Source organism: Brachyistius frenatus, unplaced genomic scaffold (genome assembly GCF_029030835.1).
Source record: "Brachyistius frenatus isolate BFR_SWC_R1_liver_20210118 unplaced genomic scaffold, ASM2903083v1 Contig_91, whole genome shotgun sequence".
NCBI classification, from domain to species: Eukaryota; Metazoa; Chordata; class Actinopteri; family Embiotocidae; genus Brachyistius; species Brachyistius frenatus.
Genome location: NW_027210690.1, coordinates 1,650,240 through 1,668,409, shown reverse-complemented (window position 1 = coordinate 1,668,409; position 18,170 = coordinate 1,650,240). Strand labels below are relative to the sequence as shown.

Below are 18,170 nucleotides of genomic sequence, written 5' to 3'. Positions count from 1 at the left end.
ATGAATATAATATATAGTATGAATATAATATATAGTACAAATATAATATATATAGTATGAATATAATATATAGTATAAATATAATATATATAGTATAAATATAATATACATAGTATGAATATAATATGTAGTATAAATATAATATATATAGTATGAATATAATATATAGTATGAATATAACATATATAGTATAAATATAATATATATAGTATGAATATAATATATATTATGAATATAATATACATAGTATGAATATAATATATATATATAGTATGAATATAATATAGTATAAATATAATATAGTATAGTATAAATATAATATATATATAGTGTAAATATAATATATAGTATAAATATAATATATAGTATGAATATAATATATATATAGTATAAATATTATATATAGTATGAATATAATATATAGTATGAATATAATATATAGTATGAATATAATATATATAGTATGAATATAATATATACTATATAATATAATATATATAGTATAAATATAATATATATAGTATGAATATAATATATATAGTATGAATATAATATATATAGTATAATATAATATATAGTATGAATATAGTATATATAGTATAATATAATATATATAGTATGAATATAATATATAGTATAAATATATATATATGAATATAATATGAATATAATATATATAGTATAAATATAACATAATATGAATATAATATATAGTATTAATATATATATATAGTATGAATATAATATATAGTATGAATATAATACAGTATGAATATAATATATATAGTATGAATATAATATATAGTATTAATATAATATATATGGTGTGAATATAATATGAATATAACACCGGTTGAGCATTTTTAATGAGCTGCTGTAGTTTTCTTTTAAACTCAAAACTTGTTTGCAGTGCATTTAAAAAAATTTGAAAAAATGCTTCATGTTATCTGAAAAGTGATGAAATGCAAATCAGAGTATTTTTTTTTTTAAATGCCAGATTTGTGTCGTAGAAAAAGTGATATTTCAGTCTGAGCCCATTTTAAATGTAGAAAAGTGGTCGTTTATAGAGAAGCATGAAACATGGAGGAGGTTCGGGTTGTTTAAATTTAAATGTCTTAAATGTCCCAGTTTAAAAGTCTGGAGCGTGGAGCCGCTTTGCGGCGAAACGTGCTGCCCGATGTTACAGAGCTCAAACACAGTTTTATTTATGTGTTTTCTTTGTCTCTATTCGGCCTGGATCATCCGTCCATCCAGGGAGGATTGTGGGAAAGAAAGCGTCCGCCATGGCGGCTCCCGTGAACATCCAGACCCCCAGTAAGACCTGGGAACTGAGTCTGTACGAGCTGCACAGGAGCCCTCAGGTAACCTTCAGGAACAACCAGTCACACTTCATTTATACGACACATTTCATACATTTTTGGTGCAGTTTCAAAAAGTGCTTTATGGATGATTGGCGGGTCAAAAATAAGACGGACAGTCGGAGGCCAGAAAAAGATTCAATTTTTTTTATTTGATAACAAAATTAAAAACACGATTTAAAACAAATAAAAAGGAAAACAAGACAATTTAAAAGCTATAGTTGGTCAAATAGAGCGAGATAAGAAGCAGAAGCTAAAGACGAGTATAAAGGATGAAAAGTTAGTTAATCAGAGGAATTAAAATGATGTTAAAGGAGCTGGAAGGTTTGAGAGTGTGAAGGAAATAAATAAAGAAAAGCAAATAGATAAAAAGAACAGAATCCCTGAAATAAAGTTTTTGAACATTTGAATTGTTTTACCTTTGTGAAATAGTTGTTAAAGTGTTTCCCCCTGACGTCCACCAGGAGGCGATCATGGACGGGACGGAGGTGGCCGTGTCCCCGCGCTCTCTGCACAGCGAGCTGATGTGTCCCATCTGTCTGGACATGCTGAAGAACACCATGACGACCAAAGAGTGTCTCCACCGCTTCTGCTCCGACTGCATCGTCACGGCGCTGCGATCCGGGTGATTCATCGATTCATTCAGAAAACAGGTTAGAGATGAAGGTAAAACAGGACGAGGAGTAACCGACGTCCGTCCCCTTCAGGAACAAGGAGTGTCCGACCTGCAGGAAGAAGCTGGTCTCCAGACGCTCGCTGCGCCGCGACTCCAACTTCGACGCGCTGATCTCGAAGATCTACCCGAGCCGCGACGAGTACGAGGCTCATCAGCGCCGCGTCATCGAGCGCCTCAACCGGCTGCACAACAAGGAGGCGCTGAGCTCCAGCATCGAGGAGGGGCTCCGGCAGCAGGCGCGCTACAGGTGCGACAGGTGACCGTACTTCACCGGTTCCCCCCGGAGACCGCTGATTGATCACGGTGATGTCATCCCCCCCCCCCCCCCGCAGGAACCACCGCGTGAAGAAGCCCGCCCAGGAGAGCGACAACACCACCTTCAGCGGCGGCGAGGACAACGGCGACTCCCGCTCGCACCTGTCCCACGACTCCGCCCCCTCGCACGCCCCCCACCCCCGCGGCCAGACGCCGCCGGAGGCGGGGCCGAGCCGCAAGCGGCCGCGCGGCTCCGACGACGGCTCGGGGCCCGAGGCGGACAGCGAGAGCCCGACGCCGCCGCCGAGACGCCACAAGGAGGGGCCGGCCTCCGAGATCGAGCTGGTGTTCAGGCCACACCCACATCTGGTCCACGGACAGGACTACAACCAGACCAGGTGAGACCGCACCCGGACTCACAGGGTGGCTCCGCCTCCTCGGCGCCGACCGATGCTGGATTTCTGGGAGTCGATGTCGATATTAGGAAGTAAAAAAAAATTTTTTTTTTTAAATGCAATATTGTTTACGTGTGCTCAGATTTATACAGATTTTCTGTGAAGTCATTGTTTGCGTTGATCGTTGAATGAGGAACATGTTCAGAGTTTTATTTTAACAGCAGAAATAAACCTTTTTATACACTTTCAGCAGAGTTTCTGTTCAGGACTTTTTTTGCAGAAAGATCACGTGAAGTTTATAAATCTAACTTCCCTCGATATCGTGAAGATTGCTTAAATTTGTGTTGATTATTCCCCCTGACGAACTCAAACTTCCCCTCCGGATACTCGACTGAGGAAACATTCCCACCTTCGGTTTTATTTTTTTTTCTGAATTTTCCCGAAACCAGATACGTGAAGACGACCGCCAACGCCACCGTGGACCACCTGTCCAAGTACCTGGCGCTGCGCATCGCCCTGGAGGACAGACTGATGGACGGGGAGGCGGAGGGGGGAGGACGAGAGGAGGCAGAAGGAGGAGGAGGAGGAAGAGGAGGAGAGGAGGGAGGAGGTGAAGGTGGAGGAACAGCAGGAAGTGGAGAGGGAAGTCTGAGCAACATCAGCGAGAAACAATACACCATCTACATCCTGACGAGGGGAGGACAGTTCTCTGTGAGTAGGACATTATTCATTCAGATTAAACATCACGCTTTAACAGTTGAAAAGGGACGTTTTTAAATGAGATTTATTTTCTTAAATATGAATATTAATTTATTCACCTGAGACAGAATAATGATAAACGAGGAGAACTTCAGAGGACAGGAAGTGAACTAATGTTTACCGATATCGGCCAACTATTAACACCATGTCCAAAATACAATGTATTAAATGTCAAATACCATAATATTAAAATATATCATTTGTAAGAAAACCCGAAAATATTAGAAAGATGACTCAGGAAGTCAGCACATTATTCTTTGAGGTATATATTTAAAAAAATGTAAACATTTTTACAGGACTTGAAATTTTTGCTAATTCCTGCAAAAAACAAAATTCTTGATCAAAACGTTCCCAAAAACATTTAAATATCTTCGTTTTTTTCAGTAGATGTACCCGTTTGGTTTTGAAGGTTTTTCTGTGTATTTTTCTAAACTCGGTTCACGAATGTGGAATCAGAATCTCGACGAATAAACCGTCTGCAGCGTAGAGATGGAAAGTTCGTGGCTTCGTACGATGTCGTCTTGACGGGATTCTCCCAACATTTTTTCATCTGTTTTACTCTATTTGCTCCCTCTCCTCCTCCTCCTCCTCCTCCTCCTCCTCCTCCTCAGACCCTGAACGGCTCTCTGACTCTGGAGCTGGTCAACGAGAAGTACTGGAAGGTGCGGAAGCCTCTGGAGCTTTACTACGCTCCCACCAAGGACCAGCCGCCGCCGCCGCTCCAGCCCAAGACTCCTCCTCCTCCTCCTCAGAGGGAGGGATGAGGCCGATCTTCAGCTTCTATTTCCTCACATTTACTGGCGATATGTTGGACTGTTTTGTGGGAAAAAAAGAAAAAAAATTCACGCAAAGAAAGAAAGAGAAAGAAAACGAGGCGGTAAAAGAAGCGGCCGTCGTCCGGACACCTGTTCGCTCTGAGGCCGGTCGGTGATGCGTTCAAGTCCCGTGGGGATTATCCTGCTGCGGCCAGCTGGACAGAAAGTTTCATATAACGTAGAAAAAAAAAAAGCAAAGCAAGCAGCACTGTGCAGACTCTCTGCGTTAACTACGACAAACACGGGGCTCCACGTGTTTTTCACTGCTGGTGCCGAAATAACGAAAAAAAAGTTCCGACACCGACTTTTCCCTGTGTACGTACTTTTTATAACAAAACAAAAACTCATTTCTGTATGCACAAATGACCCAGAGAATAAAATTATTAAAGAAGAAAAATTGACAAAACTTGTTTTAAAAGGTTTTTTAAATTTGCGGACGCCCCATTTCCACTAGGAGTGCGACATCTAGTGGTGACGTTGCAGAATGCAACTAACTGAACACCCTTTGTTCTGACCTCCCCAAAGTGTTTAAAAACTCTTAAATCCAGTTTGTTTTGTCCCCTCCGAGCTACCGTAGAAACAGCGTAGATACGAAGGCTCATTTTCTACCTTAACGAAAACACAAATTCCTTTTTAGTTGGAGGTGATTAAACACTAATACCGAACAACTTCCAAAAAGTATATCAACTAGAATGTTTTTGGGGAGCAGTACATTTTAGTGAAAATGTTTAAACAAGAGTTGTTTCTCTTAAATGTTCGCGTCACTTTTACTGCTTCTCCACCGGAACGTTCTGGTTCTGCCGAAGCGTCACGTCACCAGAAACAAGACATTTTATTTGTTTTAACAGCAAAAAAATACAAAATACGATGGATAGTAATTTAACTGTTGATTATAATCTCGTAACACAAGTTGAATTTAAATATTCCTTCCCCGTTTGGTGTTTTCCTGGCAGGAACATTCGTATGTAAACGCAGCAGCGTGATTAGTTTTGAAATGCTTCTAAAAATTTAAACCAACTTTTCCTGCTCGAAGACCCAAACTGCTTCAAATTCCCTTTTTATTTGATTTTTCCTGCAGAATCTCAGAAACGGATCAAAGTGAGACATCTCGTTCTTTTGCTTCATCTGACTGAATCTATTTATGAAATCTTTTGCGTGATTTTAATTTGTCGCGAAGGACTGAAGCTATTTTTTTAAATATCATAATTTCCAGAGTGACGGATCTGCGAAGAAAACAGGAAACAGATTAAAGACGTGATTTAACACGATCAAGATGTGAATCACGTCTCCGTAAATACGCAGATTCAAAACAACCTACGAAGACGTGCTCCAAACTTTCTGCCATATTTTACCAACATATTTAAGAGCTTATTTTCCTCCTTCAGCGGCGTCCCGTTTACCTTCGTGTTGGAACGTGTTTGCATGAAACCCGTGGTTGTTTTTTTCCTTCGTTAAGTGGGACTTTCCGCTCCACTCGTGTTCTTACGCACTTTAAACTCCCGCAGACGTAACCGCTCCTACTTTACCTCAGTTTCTATATTCACGATGCAATATTTAGTTTCTGTTGTGTAATTGTAACATTTCTCTTCTGTCAGCACAATAAAAACTACTCGACATAAAACTACGCAAAATGGTTTTCTTTTTTCGTAAGAAATATTTTCATTTGTGAATTTTGCAGTGAGGAAATATTAAAGTTCAGCTGTTTGTTTAACAGGAAGAATAATTCTGGAAATAAACGTCTCTTCATTCTGTGAAGTTAAAGATCTTTCTGACACAACGACACCGCAAGAAAACAACTCAACCCTGTTCAGAAGATTTATGCTTAAAACGACGGGATTTCCCGTCCAGATCATTTTAAAAACTCTTTTCCAGAGTGAATTTGATCATTGTTTGGGATCAAGTCGTGGAATATCAGAGAATTTAGTTTTGCGTGTTTAAATTTAAGTTGTCATTAATTAAAACATAATATTTTCCATGAATGTAGCTGTAACGTTCGTTATTGTAAATGTTTGGTGGCGTTGTACCTTTTTACGTTGCGAGTTAATGAAAGTTACTGTTAGATAAATTCTTTTCAGTATTTAAACATGTATTTCAATAACCGGAGCTGCGTTTCAGCGTGTTTTTAAACTGTTAAATTAGAGTGACGGGGAGTTTCTGATTTTTAGTGAGTTTGACATTTGACCTCTTGCAGTTGAAAGTCTTAAAAATTTAGCAACTGATATTTCTTTAAATGGATATAAAACGAGGACAAAATCCAAACAGGACAACTTTTAAAAACAAAACGTCCCGTCGGTGTTTGAACAGAAAACGTCGGCAGCACGAAGAGTTTTGTGAACTGGTCTTTTTTTATTGAAACAAGGGAAGTCGGAGGGAGTTTACTTCTTCTTGGACACGCCGACGGTGCGACCGCGGCGGCCGGTAGTCTTGGTGTGCTGACCGCGCACACGCAGGCTGCAGAGGAGAGAGGACGGGTCAGAACCAACAACCAACAGAACCATCAGAACCAACACATCCTGTTATTACCCACAAACCTGATGGTACACGTCAGACAACGAACACAATAACTCAGGAACTTAAAGTGTCGTCGAGTCGTTAAAACTTCAAACAGCAGATTTCCTTCTTCACGAGTCGAAAGCATCAAATTTCTACTTAATCAAATCTGATTTCCTGAATCCACTAAATGTTTAAAGTGTTGATCTAAATCTCAGCCAGCTGTTTCACATTAACACTCTGAAGGCTGTAAAACTTCAACGCTGAACTACACCAAATGGGTTTAAGAAATATTTTCATTTGTGAATTTTGCAGTCAGGAAATATTAAAGTTCAGCTGTTTAACAGGAAGAATAATTCTGGAAATAAACATCTCTTCATTCTGTGAAGTTAAAGATCTTTCTGACAACTAACCAACTAAACAACTAACCAACTAACCAACTAATCAACTAATGAACTAACCAACTAAACAACTAACCAACTAATGAACTAACCAACTAACCAACTAATCAACTAATCGGGTCTCTTACCCCCAGAAGTGCCGGAGACCGCGGTGAGCCCGGATCTTCTTCAGCCTCTCCAGATCTTCTCTCAGCTTGTTGTCCAGGCCGTTGGCGAGGACCTGAAAGAGGAGAGGGAGACGGTCAGGAGACGAGCTACGTCGGGCGGAGACGAGCTACGTCGGGCGGAGACGAGCTACGTCGGGCGGAGGTCGCCGAGCGCCCGCCGCTCCTCCGTCACCTTACCTGGCTGTATTTGCCGTCCTTGACGTCCTTCTGCCTGTTGAGGAACCAGTCGGGGATTTTGTACTGACGAGGGTTCTGCATGATGGTCACCACCCGCTCCACCTGAAACACACACCGCGGTTAGTACACACACACACACACACACACACACAGACAGGAAGCAGCTGATGTAACAGCTGTTCTCCATCACCTCCTCCTCCGTCAGCTCTCCGGCCCGCTTGTTCAGGTCGATGTCGGCCTTCCTCAGGACGACGTGGGCGTAACGTCTGCCGACGCCCTGAAACCAGGAACACATCAATTAAACAACAAGTAGTTCCTAACAAATCACCATGACAACACTAGAAATATGACTCCGCCTCCTCATTGTGAATATAGAACAGATTTCATAAAACATGTAATTGAATGTAGTTTGTATAATAGTCACTATATCACACTCGCGTGGTGTTGGTTGAGTAGTTCAACGTATTCAAGTAGTTGTTAATATTTATTGATCTTTATTGATCGTTGCTGATATTTATTGATAGTTGTTGATACTTATTGATATTTGTTGATGTTTGTTGATCGTTGTTGATATTTACTGATGTTTATTGATAGTTGATATTTGTTGATATTTACTGAGTTGTTGATACTTATTGATTTTTGTCGATATTTATTGATAGTTGTTGATATTTATTGATAGTTGTTGATGTTTATTGATGTTTGTTGATATTTGTTGATAGTTGTTGACAGTTGTTTATAGTTGTTTATATTTGTTGATATTACACTGGAGGGATCTTTAACGTGATTATTGGTGATGCAGTAGGAACACCTGAGTGTGATGTTTTAAAACGTAACCGTGACGACGACCAACAGGTGAGCTCACCTTGATGGCGGTGATGGCGAAGGCGATCTTCCTCCTGCCATCGATGTTGGTGTTCAGGACACGAAGAATGTGCTGGAACTTCTCGGGGATGACCAGAGACTGAAACACGTGGAGACGTTACAGGAACCAGCGAAACAAGGACTTCACAACCAGCACGTCACAAACATGCGACACAACCAGCACGTCACAAACATCCGACACAACCAGCACGTCACAAACATCCGACACAACCAGCACGTCACAAACATCCGACACAACCAGCACGTCACAAACATCCGACACAACCAGCACGTCACAAACATCCGACACAACCAGCACCATCAAATACTGACTCATTAAAAACAATCAACTCACGTTTGATCAAAAATAAACCCAAGAATAGAAGATATAAAAGTTCAGACTCAAAACAAGACAAAAACAATCAACAAAATGAGCTTTAAATGAGCTTTAAATGAGCTTTAAATGAACTTTGTCTCAAACCCAACAGAGTTTCTGTAAAACGTGTTTTTGAACGTAAAGCTACGAGTTAGCTTCCCCGGCTAACGGCTGGCTAGCGGCGGAAGCTACCAGACTCTGTGAAACGCTCCAGTCCGGTTATGACTCCGGTTTAAATCCGGTAATAACCGGTTATGACTCCGGTAATAACCGGTCATGACTCCGGTTTAAATCCGGTAATAAACGATCATTCTGACGCACAAACAGAACCGGAGGAGAAGCTAACGTTAGCGGAGCTCAGCGACACATTAACACTCAAATGTCGACTTCTACCACCGATGTCGTAATAATTCTGCATCCGTCCGCTCACACAAGCTGTGTAATATTAACCTCGAGTATAAACGTCGGTACAAACAGTGAGATTATAGCAGGATGGTCGTAGATTGTAAACTCCACCGCCTCTGTTCAAATCCCAACTCACCATCTTGGAAGTCGGTTCCGTGCGAAGAGGAAGCTGCAACAATCTCGCGAGACTTTTGACCCGTTTTTTTCCGCCTGAGACCGGAAGTGTGTCCTTTTTAAAACCCGTCCGACGAAGATCAAACAACCGAGTTTGACAAACACAAACAAATAGTGTTAAAAAACGGAATAAATATTCATCGGGTTTTGAATTTTGTTCTTTTATTTACGTACAGTTTCAGCATTTATTTGTGTTCACACGTTTATGTTTTCTCGACGAGGCGGAACCTTTAAAACTAGATGTTCTTCTTTCTTTTTTTTTCGTAGCGTAAATTCGCCGCAATGGCGGAAGGAGCGGCGGCCGCGGAGGGAGCTGCTGCTGGAAACTCTGGGAGCCCGACAGGAACCGCGATGGCGTATTTACAAGACGAGGTGACGTTATTATTTCTGGTCTGTTTGACAGTTGTGTTGCAAAACAAAATAAAAACAAAACATAAATGCTGAGCGGTGTCGGACCCTCTTCCGGTTAGCGTTCATTAATACTGCAGCGATGAACTCAATGAGCTGCGGAGAACAAATATAAATATAAATATAAATATACATAAAACATTTTGTAATAACGAACGATTTATTTCCGGGATTGTTCCCTTGTGAGAAGGTTGACGTTGCATCGTAGCAGTTAGCGTAGCAGTTAGCATGCTGCCGATCAGCTGCACTGAAACCACAACACATCCGGTCGGTTCGGTTCGGTTCGGTTCGGCAGGACTCTCAGACGTCTCCTGACTGTCCTGGTTCCGACTTCCAGTGGTGGAAAGTCCCGAAACACGTTTACTCACGTAAGTAATTAAGTACAAAGATGAGGTATTTGTAATTCTTTACTCCGTTACTTCAGTTTGACAGTCAGAATAAACTGTTCAATGTTCCACAGAAAACCCTCCAACGACCTGAGATCAGCCCGGCCAGTCCGAGGAAAGATGAAGGAAAAGACTCAAATTACTCAAACCAAAAATTAACACAAAAAAACAACAACATTAACACAAAAAAACAACAACATTAACACAAAAAACAACAACATTAACACAAAAAACAACCAAATTAACACAAAAAAACAACATTAACACAAAAAACAACAACATTAACACAAAAAACAACCAAATTAACACAAAAAACAACAACATTAACACAAAAAACAACCAAATTAAACAACCAAATTAACACAAAAAACAACAACATTAACACAAAAAACAACCAAATTAACACAAAAAACAACAACATTAACACAAAAAACAACCAAATTAACACAAAAAAAACAACAAAATTAGATCCAAAACCAACAAAAGTACACAAAAACAACGAAATTACATAAAAACAATAAAATTAGAAACAAAACCAACAATATTAGATTAATAAAATGTTTTAATTCAACAACACTATTAGATCAAAAAAAGCTCAATTTCAAATTTATTTATTTTATAAATGAGATGCAAAACCAAATCTAATCCAGACCAAAGTAAAACAAAATGGTTCTCAATGAAAAACTAAAAATTGTTGTTATCAAGAGTGTTTTCTACAGATTTACTGACATTTGACTGATTGATCGGTCCATCGTGGCAATAACCTTTAACTTCAACTGGAAACGAGATGGAAACGATAAATTTGTCTGAAGCAATGATTGAACTTTCCAGAAGACGGACGGAGAGATGTCCAACCTGAACCTGGGAGAACTGGACTTGACCACGGACGAGTTCATCCTGGACGAAGTGGACGGTGAGGAAACATTTAGATTTACATGTAAAGATGTATTTGGATGTAAAAGATCTGCTTCTCATTCCTTCTTTTGTCTCCTGCAGTTCATATTCAGGCCAATCTGGAGGATGATCTCGTGAAGGAGGCGCTCAGAACGGTGAGAGCGTCAGAGAGGGACGGACTTCTTCCTGTTGAAAGAGGAAATGTCGAAGCTGCATCTTTAAGATCTCACAAACAAAAGATGTTCAGTTTATTATCGTGGAGGATGAAAGGAAACAGAAAATATTCACATTGAAGAAGCTGCAATCAGAAATGTAAACAGGTTCCCGTCTGATTTCAGGGTGTCGACCTCCGTCAGTACTCCAAACAGGTGGAGGCGGAGCTTCAGAGGATCGAGCAGGCCTCCATTAAAGACTGTATCCTCCTCAGTATGATGTCACAACGCTCTAAACAGTCTTTTTTTTAAACGCATGCCGTTTCTTCTGTAAAGATGTTGTTGGTTTCTGAAAGTGTTAAACTGACTCCATGATGTGTTCAGTTTTCTTGACCTTTGGTCCGTCAGACATCAAAGAGAGTCAGAACATCGCTCTGCTGCACAACCAGATCACCGCCTGCGACTCCATCCTGGAGGTAAGACGCCGTCACGGTCCGCCTCCCACGATGCACTGCAGCGTGAGGTCAGCCTGTGTCAGACGGTCTGATTGGTTTATTTCATGTAAAACTGTGGTGGGTTGTCTTTAACGTCCGTCCGTCCGCCCCCTCAGCGTATGGAGGGCATGCTGAGCGGCTTCCAGAGCGACTTGTCCTCCATCAGCAGCGAGATCCAGACGCTGCAGCAGCAGTCGGTCAGCATGAACGTACGTCTGAAGAACCGGCAGGCCGTCCGCAGCCACCTCAGCCAGCTGGTGGACGAGCTGGTGGTGCCCGGAGCCATGATCTCGTGAGTAGGACCGCCGAAACAACCCACGTACACCGGGGCTGAAAGACTCGTCGGGGGGGGGGGCAGCGAGGTGAGTCACAGAGATGGAAACAAAACGTGACGACATCACGTCACCACAAAGTGGAGAAGACACAGGAAACAAAACCGAGAAATATTGCTTTTCATTCATTTTAAATATAAATTAGTGTAAATGAATGAGTCTCAGCCCTGAATGAGATCTTCCTGTTTCATTTTTATTAATCTCAGATAACCTTAGAAGAGTTTTAGTGTCCAGAGAAACAGGAAGTCTCAGTGTGTTCCTGCAGAAGAAGCTCCCGTTCAGAGTTTTCCCGTTTTCCGGTGTCGTCGCAGCACCATCCTGGACAGCCCGGTGACGGAGCAGGAGTTCCTGGAGCAGCTGCACGAGCTCAACAACAAGATCAACTTCGCCAAAGAGCTGAGCTTCAGAGAGACGCTGGCCTGCTCCGACATCCAGGACATCGTGGACCGCCTCAAACTCAAGGTGACGCTCGGACACGGGAATCTTTCTGTCGGCTCGCCGGGACTTTATTTTAAAAACATTTTTTTTAGAAGGTTTAAATCATGAGAATCAAAGCAGAAATTCAGAGGAACATTTTTACATATTTACATCCTCCTGTTTTTTTTTTTTTTACAAAATATCAAGACACAACCAAAAGAAAACATCATGGATCACTGAGTTTTTTTTTGGTTTGAAGCCTTTTCAAAATAAAATGGAGAATGTGTTTCGTCCTCAGGCTGTTTCAAAGATCAGAGAGTTCATCCTGCAGAAGATTTACTCCTTCAGGAAACCGATGACCAACTACCAGATCCCCCAGAACACGCTGCTCAAATACAGGTGATCACGAGACGCCCGGATTCACCACAAACGTGTTTCTGTGAGAAAATGAAAAGTAAGTCTTATTGTGAAAGGTAAAATAAAAAAATAAAAACATCTCGTTGCAGATTTTTCTACCAGTTCCTTCTGGCCAACGAGAGGACGGTCGCCAAGGAGATCCGAGACGAGTACGTGGACACGATGAGCAAAATCTACTACAGCTACTTCAAGTCGTACAGCAGCCGGCTGCTCAAAGTGCAGGTCGGTGCGTCAGCGGAGGTCAAAAGGTCACGAATTAGAGGAAGTGATGTATAAAAAACATCATGTCTCTCTCTCTCTCTCTCTCTCTGCCGCAGTACGAGGAGGTCGCGGACAAAGACGACCTGATGGGAGTCGAAGACACGGCCAAGAAAGATATCCTTTAAAATCTTTTATTATCAAAATGGAAACAACGTATTTGTAAATAGATTAAAAGACAAATCAAATGTTGACATTTTTCTGTTTCATGTAAAAATATAATAATTTTTCGATGGCAGCAACACGTCTCCAAAAACATAGTTGTGACAGGGTCATGTTTTACAGCTGTGCTGCATCACCTCTGCTTTTAACAACACTCTGTAAATGTTTTTGGGGAACCCAGGAGAGCAGTTTGCTGGAGTTTTGAAAGTGAATTGTGGTCCCGTTCTTGCCTGATATTAGGAATTCAGCTGCTCAACAGTTTCGGGATCTCCTTTGTGTCGTATTTCTTTTCATTTTGCGATGCGCTGATAACCAGCTGGATGGTCCCTCTCCTCTTTCGCCTGCTGGATGCAGCGTCCATGATTTCCAAAAAGGACTTTCCCTTCTCTGAAATCCTCTTTTTTTTTATACTCAATAGTGTTGCTGACCTGTTGCCATGGGAACCTGATTAGTTGTGATGTTCCACCAGGTGTCTTTTCTTGACCCCGTCCCAAAAATCTTTTAAGACGTGTTGCTGACATTAAATCCAAAACGAGCAGATATTTTTCACGAAACAATAAAATTTCTCAGTTTCAACATGTGATATGTCGTCAGGTCACGTGACTACCAGCTGTGTTGAGTGTCCTTGACTCGCCCCCCTCTTCCTCCCCCACGCTTCTTCTCCAAGCCGTCGCTGAAGAGCAGGAACACCATCTTCACCGTGGGCCAGCGGGGGGCGATACTGAGTCCCGCCGAGCTGGAGGGTCCGATCCTGGTTCCTCACACGGCTCAGAGAGGAGACAGCCGGGTGAGGAGGCTCAGAAACACCGACGACCAAGATAATCGAGAGTCCGATCCGTGACGTGATTAACCGTGTCTGTCCTGCAGTACCCGTACGAGACGCTGTTCCGCAGCCAGCACTACGCCCTGCTGGACAACGGCTGCCGAGAGTTCCTCTTCCTGTCCGACTTCTTCATGGTGACGGGGAACTCCGCCCACGACCTCTTCAACAGCATCATGGGAAAGACGCTCAGCATGTTCCTGGTGCGACCTTACAGATTATTAGTTGTTTGTAAAACATCAGAATATGACGGAAAATGTTTCATACTTCAGAAGCGAGAAAGTTTTGCAGTTTTAAATATTTAAATTAATTTAATATTCAAACCAAAACTGGGACCGGACTCAACTGAAACGGGTTTGGTGTCCAGAACATGAACGGTATTTCGTATTTGACAGTGTTTTTTTGTCTCTTGATCAACATCAGCGCCTGAGGTGTTTTTTTTGGGCAACAGAAAATCTTCAACACGGCCCACTTACAGCCAAAGTGTTCCTGAGCCCATGCAGTGATTTCCACCACAGAATCATGGCTGTTTTTAAAGCGGAGCCGCCTGAAGGCCCGAAGATCAGACATCAGTATTAGTTTTCAGGCTTCGTCCTTTTGCATCAGATTTTGGGTCACAATTCTTTTTCAACAGGTGTTGTCATGTTGGAGAGGTCTTGTTGCCATGGCGCCACAGTTTGAGGTGGTTTGTTGTCTTCTGCGTCCCTCTACAGAAGAGCATGTCCACCTACGTGTCCGACTGCTACGACAGCATCGCCGTCTTCCTGTGCGTCCACATCGTCCTCCGATTCAGAGCCATCACGGCTAAGAGGAACATCCCGGCGCTCGACAAGTCAGTTTCTTTTTCGGTTCCCCGCCACTTCACCGGAGTCGCGTCGGCTCTCGCGGACGTTTGCTGACTCGGCGTGTCCACCTGTCCTCCTCAGGTACTGGGAGGCGGTGCTGGAGCTGCTGTGGCCGAGGTTCGATCTCATCCTGGAGATGAACATCCACAGCATCAGAAACACCGACCCTCAGAAGCTGGGAGTGTTGGACACCAGGCCACACTACGTATGTACACACACACACACACACACACACACACACACACACACACACACACACACACACACACACACACACACACAGGAACCATTTTACAGACCTGGACGCTACGAACACTTTTATATACAGTGTGTGTGTGTGTGTGTGTGTGTGTGTGTGTGTGTGTGTGTGTGTGTGTGTGTGTGTGTGTGTGTGTGTGTGTGTGTGTGTGTGATCCGTTTTCAGATCACTCGTCGTTATGCTGAGTTCTCGTCGGCCCTCGTCAGCATCAACCAGACGTTCCCCAACGAGAGGACCAACGCTCTGCTGGGACAGCTGCAGGTCACACACACACACACACACACACACACACACACACACACACACACACACACACACACACACACACACACACACAGAACAAGATGTCCGTCACAAACACCCTGTGACTTCCTGTCTTCCAGGTGGAGGTGGAGAACTTTGTGCTGAAGATGGCGGCTGAGTTTCCCTCCAGAAGAGATCAGCTCATCTTCCTCATCAACAACTACGACATGATGCTCAGCGTCCTAATGGTCAGAACCAGAACCAGAACTAGAACCAGAACCAGAACCAGAACCAGAACTAGAACCACAGCCACAAATAAACCTAGAACTAAAACTAGAACTACAACCACAGCCACAACCAGAACTAGAACTAGAACCAGAACTAGAACTGAAACCAGAACCAGCTGCAGGAGTTAAGTGTGTGTGTGTGTGTGTGTGTGTGTGTGTGTGTGTGTGTGTGTGTGTGTGTGTGTGTGTGTGTGTGTGTGTGTGTGTGTGTGTGTGTGTGTGTGTGTGTGTGTGTGTGTGTGTGTGTGTGTGTGTGTGTGTGTGTGTGTGTGTGTGTGTGTGTGTGTGTGTGTGTGTGTGTGTGTGTGTGTGTGTGTGTGTGTGTGTGGTTCCGGTAGCCTGACTCTGTGCGTGTTGTTCCGTGTGTGTCCAGGAGAGGGCAGCAGACGACAGTAAGGAGGTGGAAGGTTTCCAACAGCTGCTGCTCGCCAGAACTCAAGTAAACATCTTCACAATCATAAATATTCTAGTTTCTGCTTATTTAAAACTTTTATACAAAAATATCTCGTTAACATTTAAAATTCTATTTGTTAATGTTTTCTTTGAATATTTAATCCATTTTTAAAATGTATTTTACATTTTTAGAAAAAGTCTTTTTTTAATTATATTTTAACACAAAATATATATATATTTTTTATAGACTTTATATTAATATTTTTGCACGTTTAAGTAATATTTTAATACATTTTGTGACCCTTTTTTAGGACTTAAATTTTTTCTTTAAACAATATTATAGGAGATTATTTCAGTACGTTTTGTACATTTCATTGATATTCTTAAGTTCTTGCCTCCCTGCAGGAGTTCATTGAGGAGATTCTGTCTCCTCCCTTCGGAGGGATGATCTCCTTCGTGAAGGAGGCCGAGGTGCTGATGGAGAAAGGGCATCTGGACCGGCTGAAGAACGAGGAAGGTGAGAGAAACGCCCCGACCAATCGGCATCACTCGGGGCTGTGAGCCCCGCCCAGGAGTCCAGACGCACCTCCTGCTGCTTCAGTTTTGTTTTACGGAGTAACGAGAAGTTTCTTTTATCAGTTTTGTTTCTGGTCAGTTGGTTTGAAGCTGATGAGTCGTCACATCGACGTGCCACTTCCTGTTTCCTCTGAACTGTTGTTTCACGTGAAAGTTCTTCTTCACAGGAAGGAAAAGTTAACTGTGTGTGTGTGTGTGTGTGTTGTGTGTGTGTGTGTGTGTGTGTGTGTGTGTGTGTGTGTGTGTGTGTGTGTGTGTGTGTGTGTGTGTGTGTGTGTGTGTGTGTGTGTGTGTGTGTGTGTGTGTGTGTTGTGTGTGTGTGTGTGTGTGTGTGTGTGTTGTGTGTGTGTGTGTGTGTGTGTGTGTGTGTGTGTGTGTGTGTAGCTCGGATCACTCAGCTGGTTCGAGGTTTTTCCAGCACATGGAAACAGTCTGTGGAGGCGATGAGTCAGGACGTCATGAGGTCCTTCACCAACTTCAAGAACGGAACCAGCATCATACAGGTGAGTCGGTCGGTCGGTCAGGTGAACAGGTTTTTTGGGGGTTTTTTTTGACAAATGAGACGCAGCTGTTTGCGTGACAGGAAGTGTCTGAAGCTCCGCCCCCTGTGCTCCTCAGGGCGCCCTGACGCAGCTCATCCAGTACTACCACGGCTTCCACAAGGTCCTGAACCAGCCGACGCTCCGCAGCCTGGCCGTCCGCTCCGAGCTCATCAACCTGCACCACCTCATGGTCGAGGTCAAGAAGCACAAACCCAACTTCTAACGGCGGTCCGGAGGTCACGGTAAAACCCGAACACACGCACGCCGAAACATCTGGAACACGTTCACGCTAAACATCTGGAACGTGGAGGCTGTGGGACTCTTCGGTTTCTTCACGGTGAGGAAGAAGAAATGAAGAAAAAACCTCCAGCGACCAGATTTAAACCCTGAATTCATCAAACTCTGAACACAATCTCCTCCTCCTCCTCCTCCTTCTCCTCCTCCTCCTCCTCCTCCTTCTCTGTCGTGTCTTTAAGTCGTTTAATCACCAAGAGGTGCGTTTGATTTGTGTGTCGTGTCACTTGGAAAAAAAAAAAGAAAGGATGAAGCTATGCTTTATTTATTTTTTATTTTTCTTCGTGTTAACTAATCCCAGCAGCAGTCGGTTAACTACTTAAACATTAAAAACATAAATTAATACGACTGTTTCTTTTTTTAACTCGACGATTTGATGAGAGAAGTTGAATGGGAGTCTATGGAGCCGGAGGCTTTTTGGAGCCGACCTCTAGTGGCACTCGCTGGTATTGCAGCTGAAGACACTTCTGGATCAGAACCATTTTACAGACCTGAAGCTACGAACTCTTTTAAATCCAGTCAGCACCAATTAAACCACAGAAGAAGACGGCGACTAGATGCCGATGAAATATTTGTTAGCTTCTTTTGAAATAAATCGCAGATCATTGCGTAATCGCTGCGACGAGTCGACTTCCTGCTCGATGAAGCCGCTCGGCTCTTTTTTGATTTGTTGACATCAAAG

General features: G+C 42.6%; 3 protein-coding genes across 3 annotated transcripts; 2 read left to right on the top strand and 1 right to left on the bottom strand.

Annotated features, from left to right (window-relative positions):
* The first annotated feature begins 1,131 nt into the window (after window positions 1-1,131).
* On the top strand, window positions 1,132-5,879 carry LOC138627764 (E3 ubiquitin-protein ligase RING2-A-like). The gene is made up of 6 exons (XM_069710330.1): window positions 1,132-1,361; window positions 1,823-1,983; window positions 2,066-2,281; window positions 2,367-2,687; window positions 3,134-3,395; window positions 4,055-5,879. Exons 1-6 carry the CDS (start codon window positions 1,284-1,286, stop codon window positions 4,205-4,207), a joined length of 1,191 nt encoding a protein of 396 aa, XP_069566431.1. The 5' UTR covers window positions 1,132-1,283; the 3' UTR covers window positions 4,208-5,879.
* Window positions 5,880-6,584: 705 nt separating this feature from the next.
* rps18 (ribosomal protein S18) lies at window positions 6,585-9,372 on the bottom strand. The gene is made up of 6 exons (XM_069710319.1): window positions 9,272-9,372; window positions 8,356-8,454; window positions 7,684-7,770; window positions 7,494-7,595; window positions 7,278-7,369; window positions 6,585-6,709 (listed from the first exon to the last, which is right to left on the bottom strand). Exons 1-6 carry the CDS (start codon window positions 9,272-9,274, stop codon window positions 6,634-6,636), a joined length of 459 nt encoding a protein of 152 aa, XP_069566420.1. The 5' UTR covers window positions 9,275-9,372; the 3' UTR covers window positions 6,585-6,633.
* Window positions 9,373-9,385: 13 nt separating this feature from the next.
* Window positions 9,386-17,831, top strand: vps52 (VPS52 subunit of GARP complex). The gene is made up of 20 exons (XM_069710302.1): window positions 9,386-9,681; window positions 10,935-11,016; window positions 11,100-11,152; window positions 11,336-11,411; window positions 11,558-11,625; window positions 11,760-11,935; window positions 12,287-12,437; window positions 12,691-12,791; window positions 12,899-13,031; window positions 13,127-13,184; window positions 13,883-14,016; window positions 14,097-14,252; window positions 14,763-14,881; window positions 14,976-15,099; window positions 15,319-15,414; window positions 15,537-15,644; window positions 16,057-16,122; window positions 16,482-16,593; window positions 17,037-17,155; window positions 17,271-17,831. The coding sequence occupies exons 1-20, from the start codon at window positions 9,592-9,594 to the stop codon at window positions 17,415-17,417; spliced, it is 2,169 nt and encodes a 722-aa protein (XP_069566403.1). The 5' UTR covers window positions 9,386-9,591; the 3' UTR covers window positions 17,418-17,831.
* Window positions 17,832-18,170: the final 339 nt, after the last annotated feature.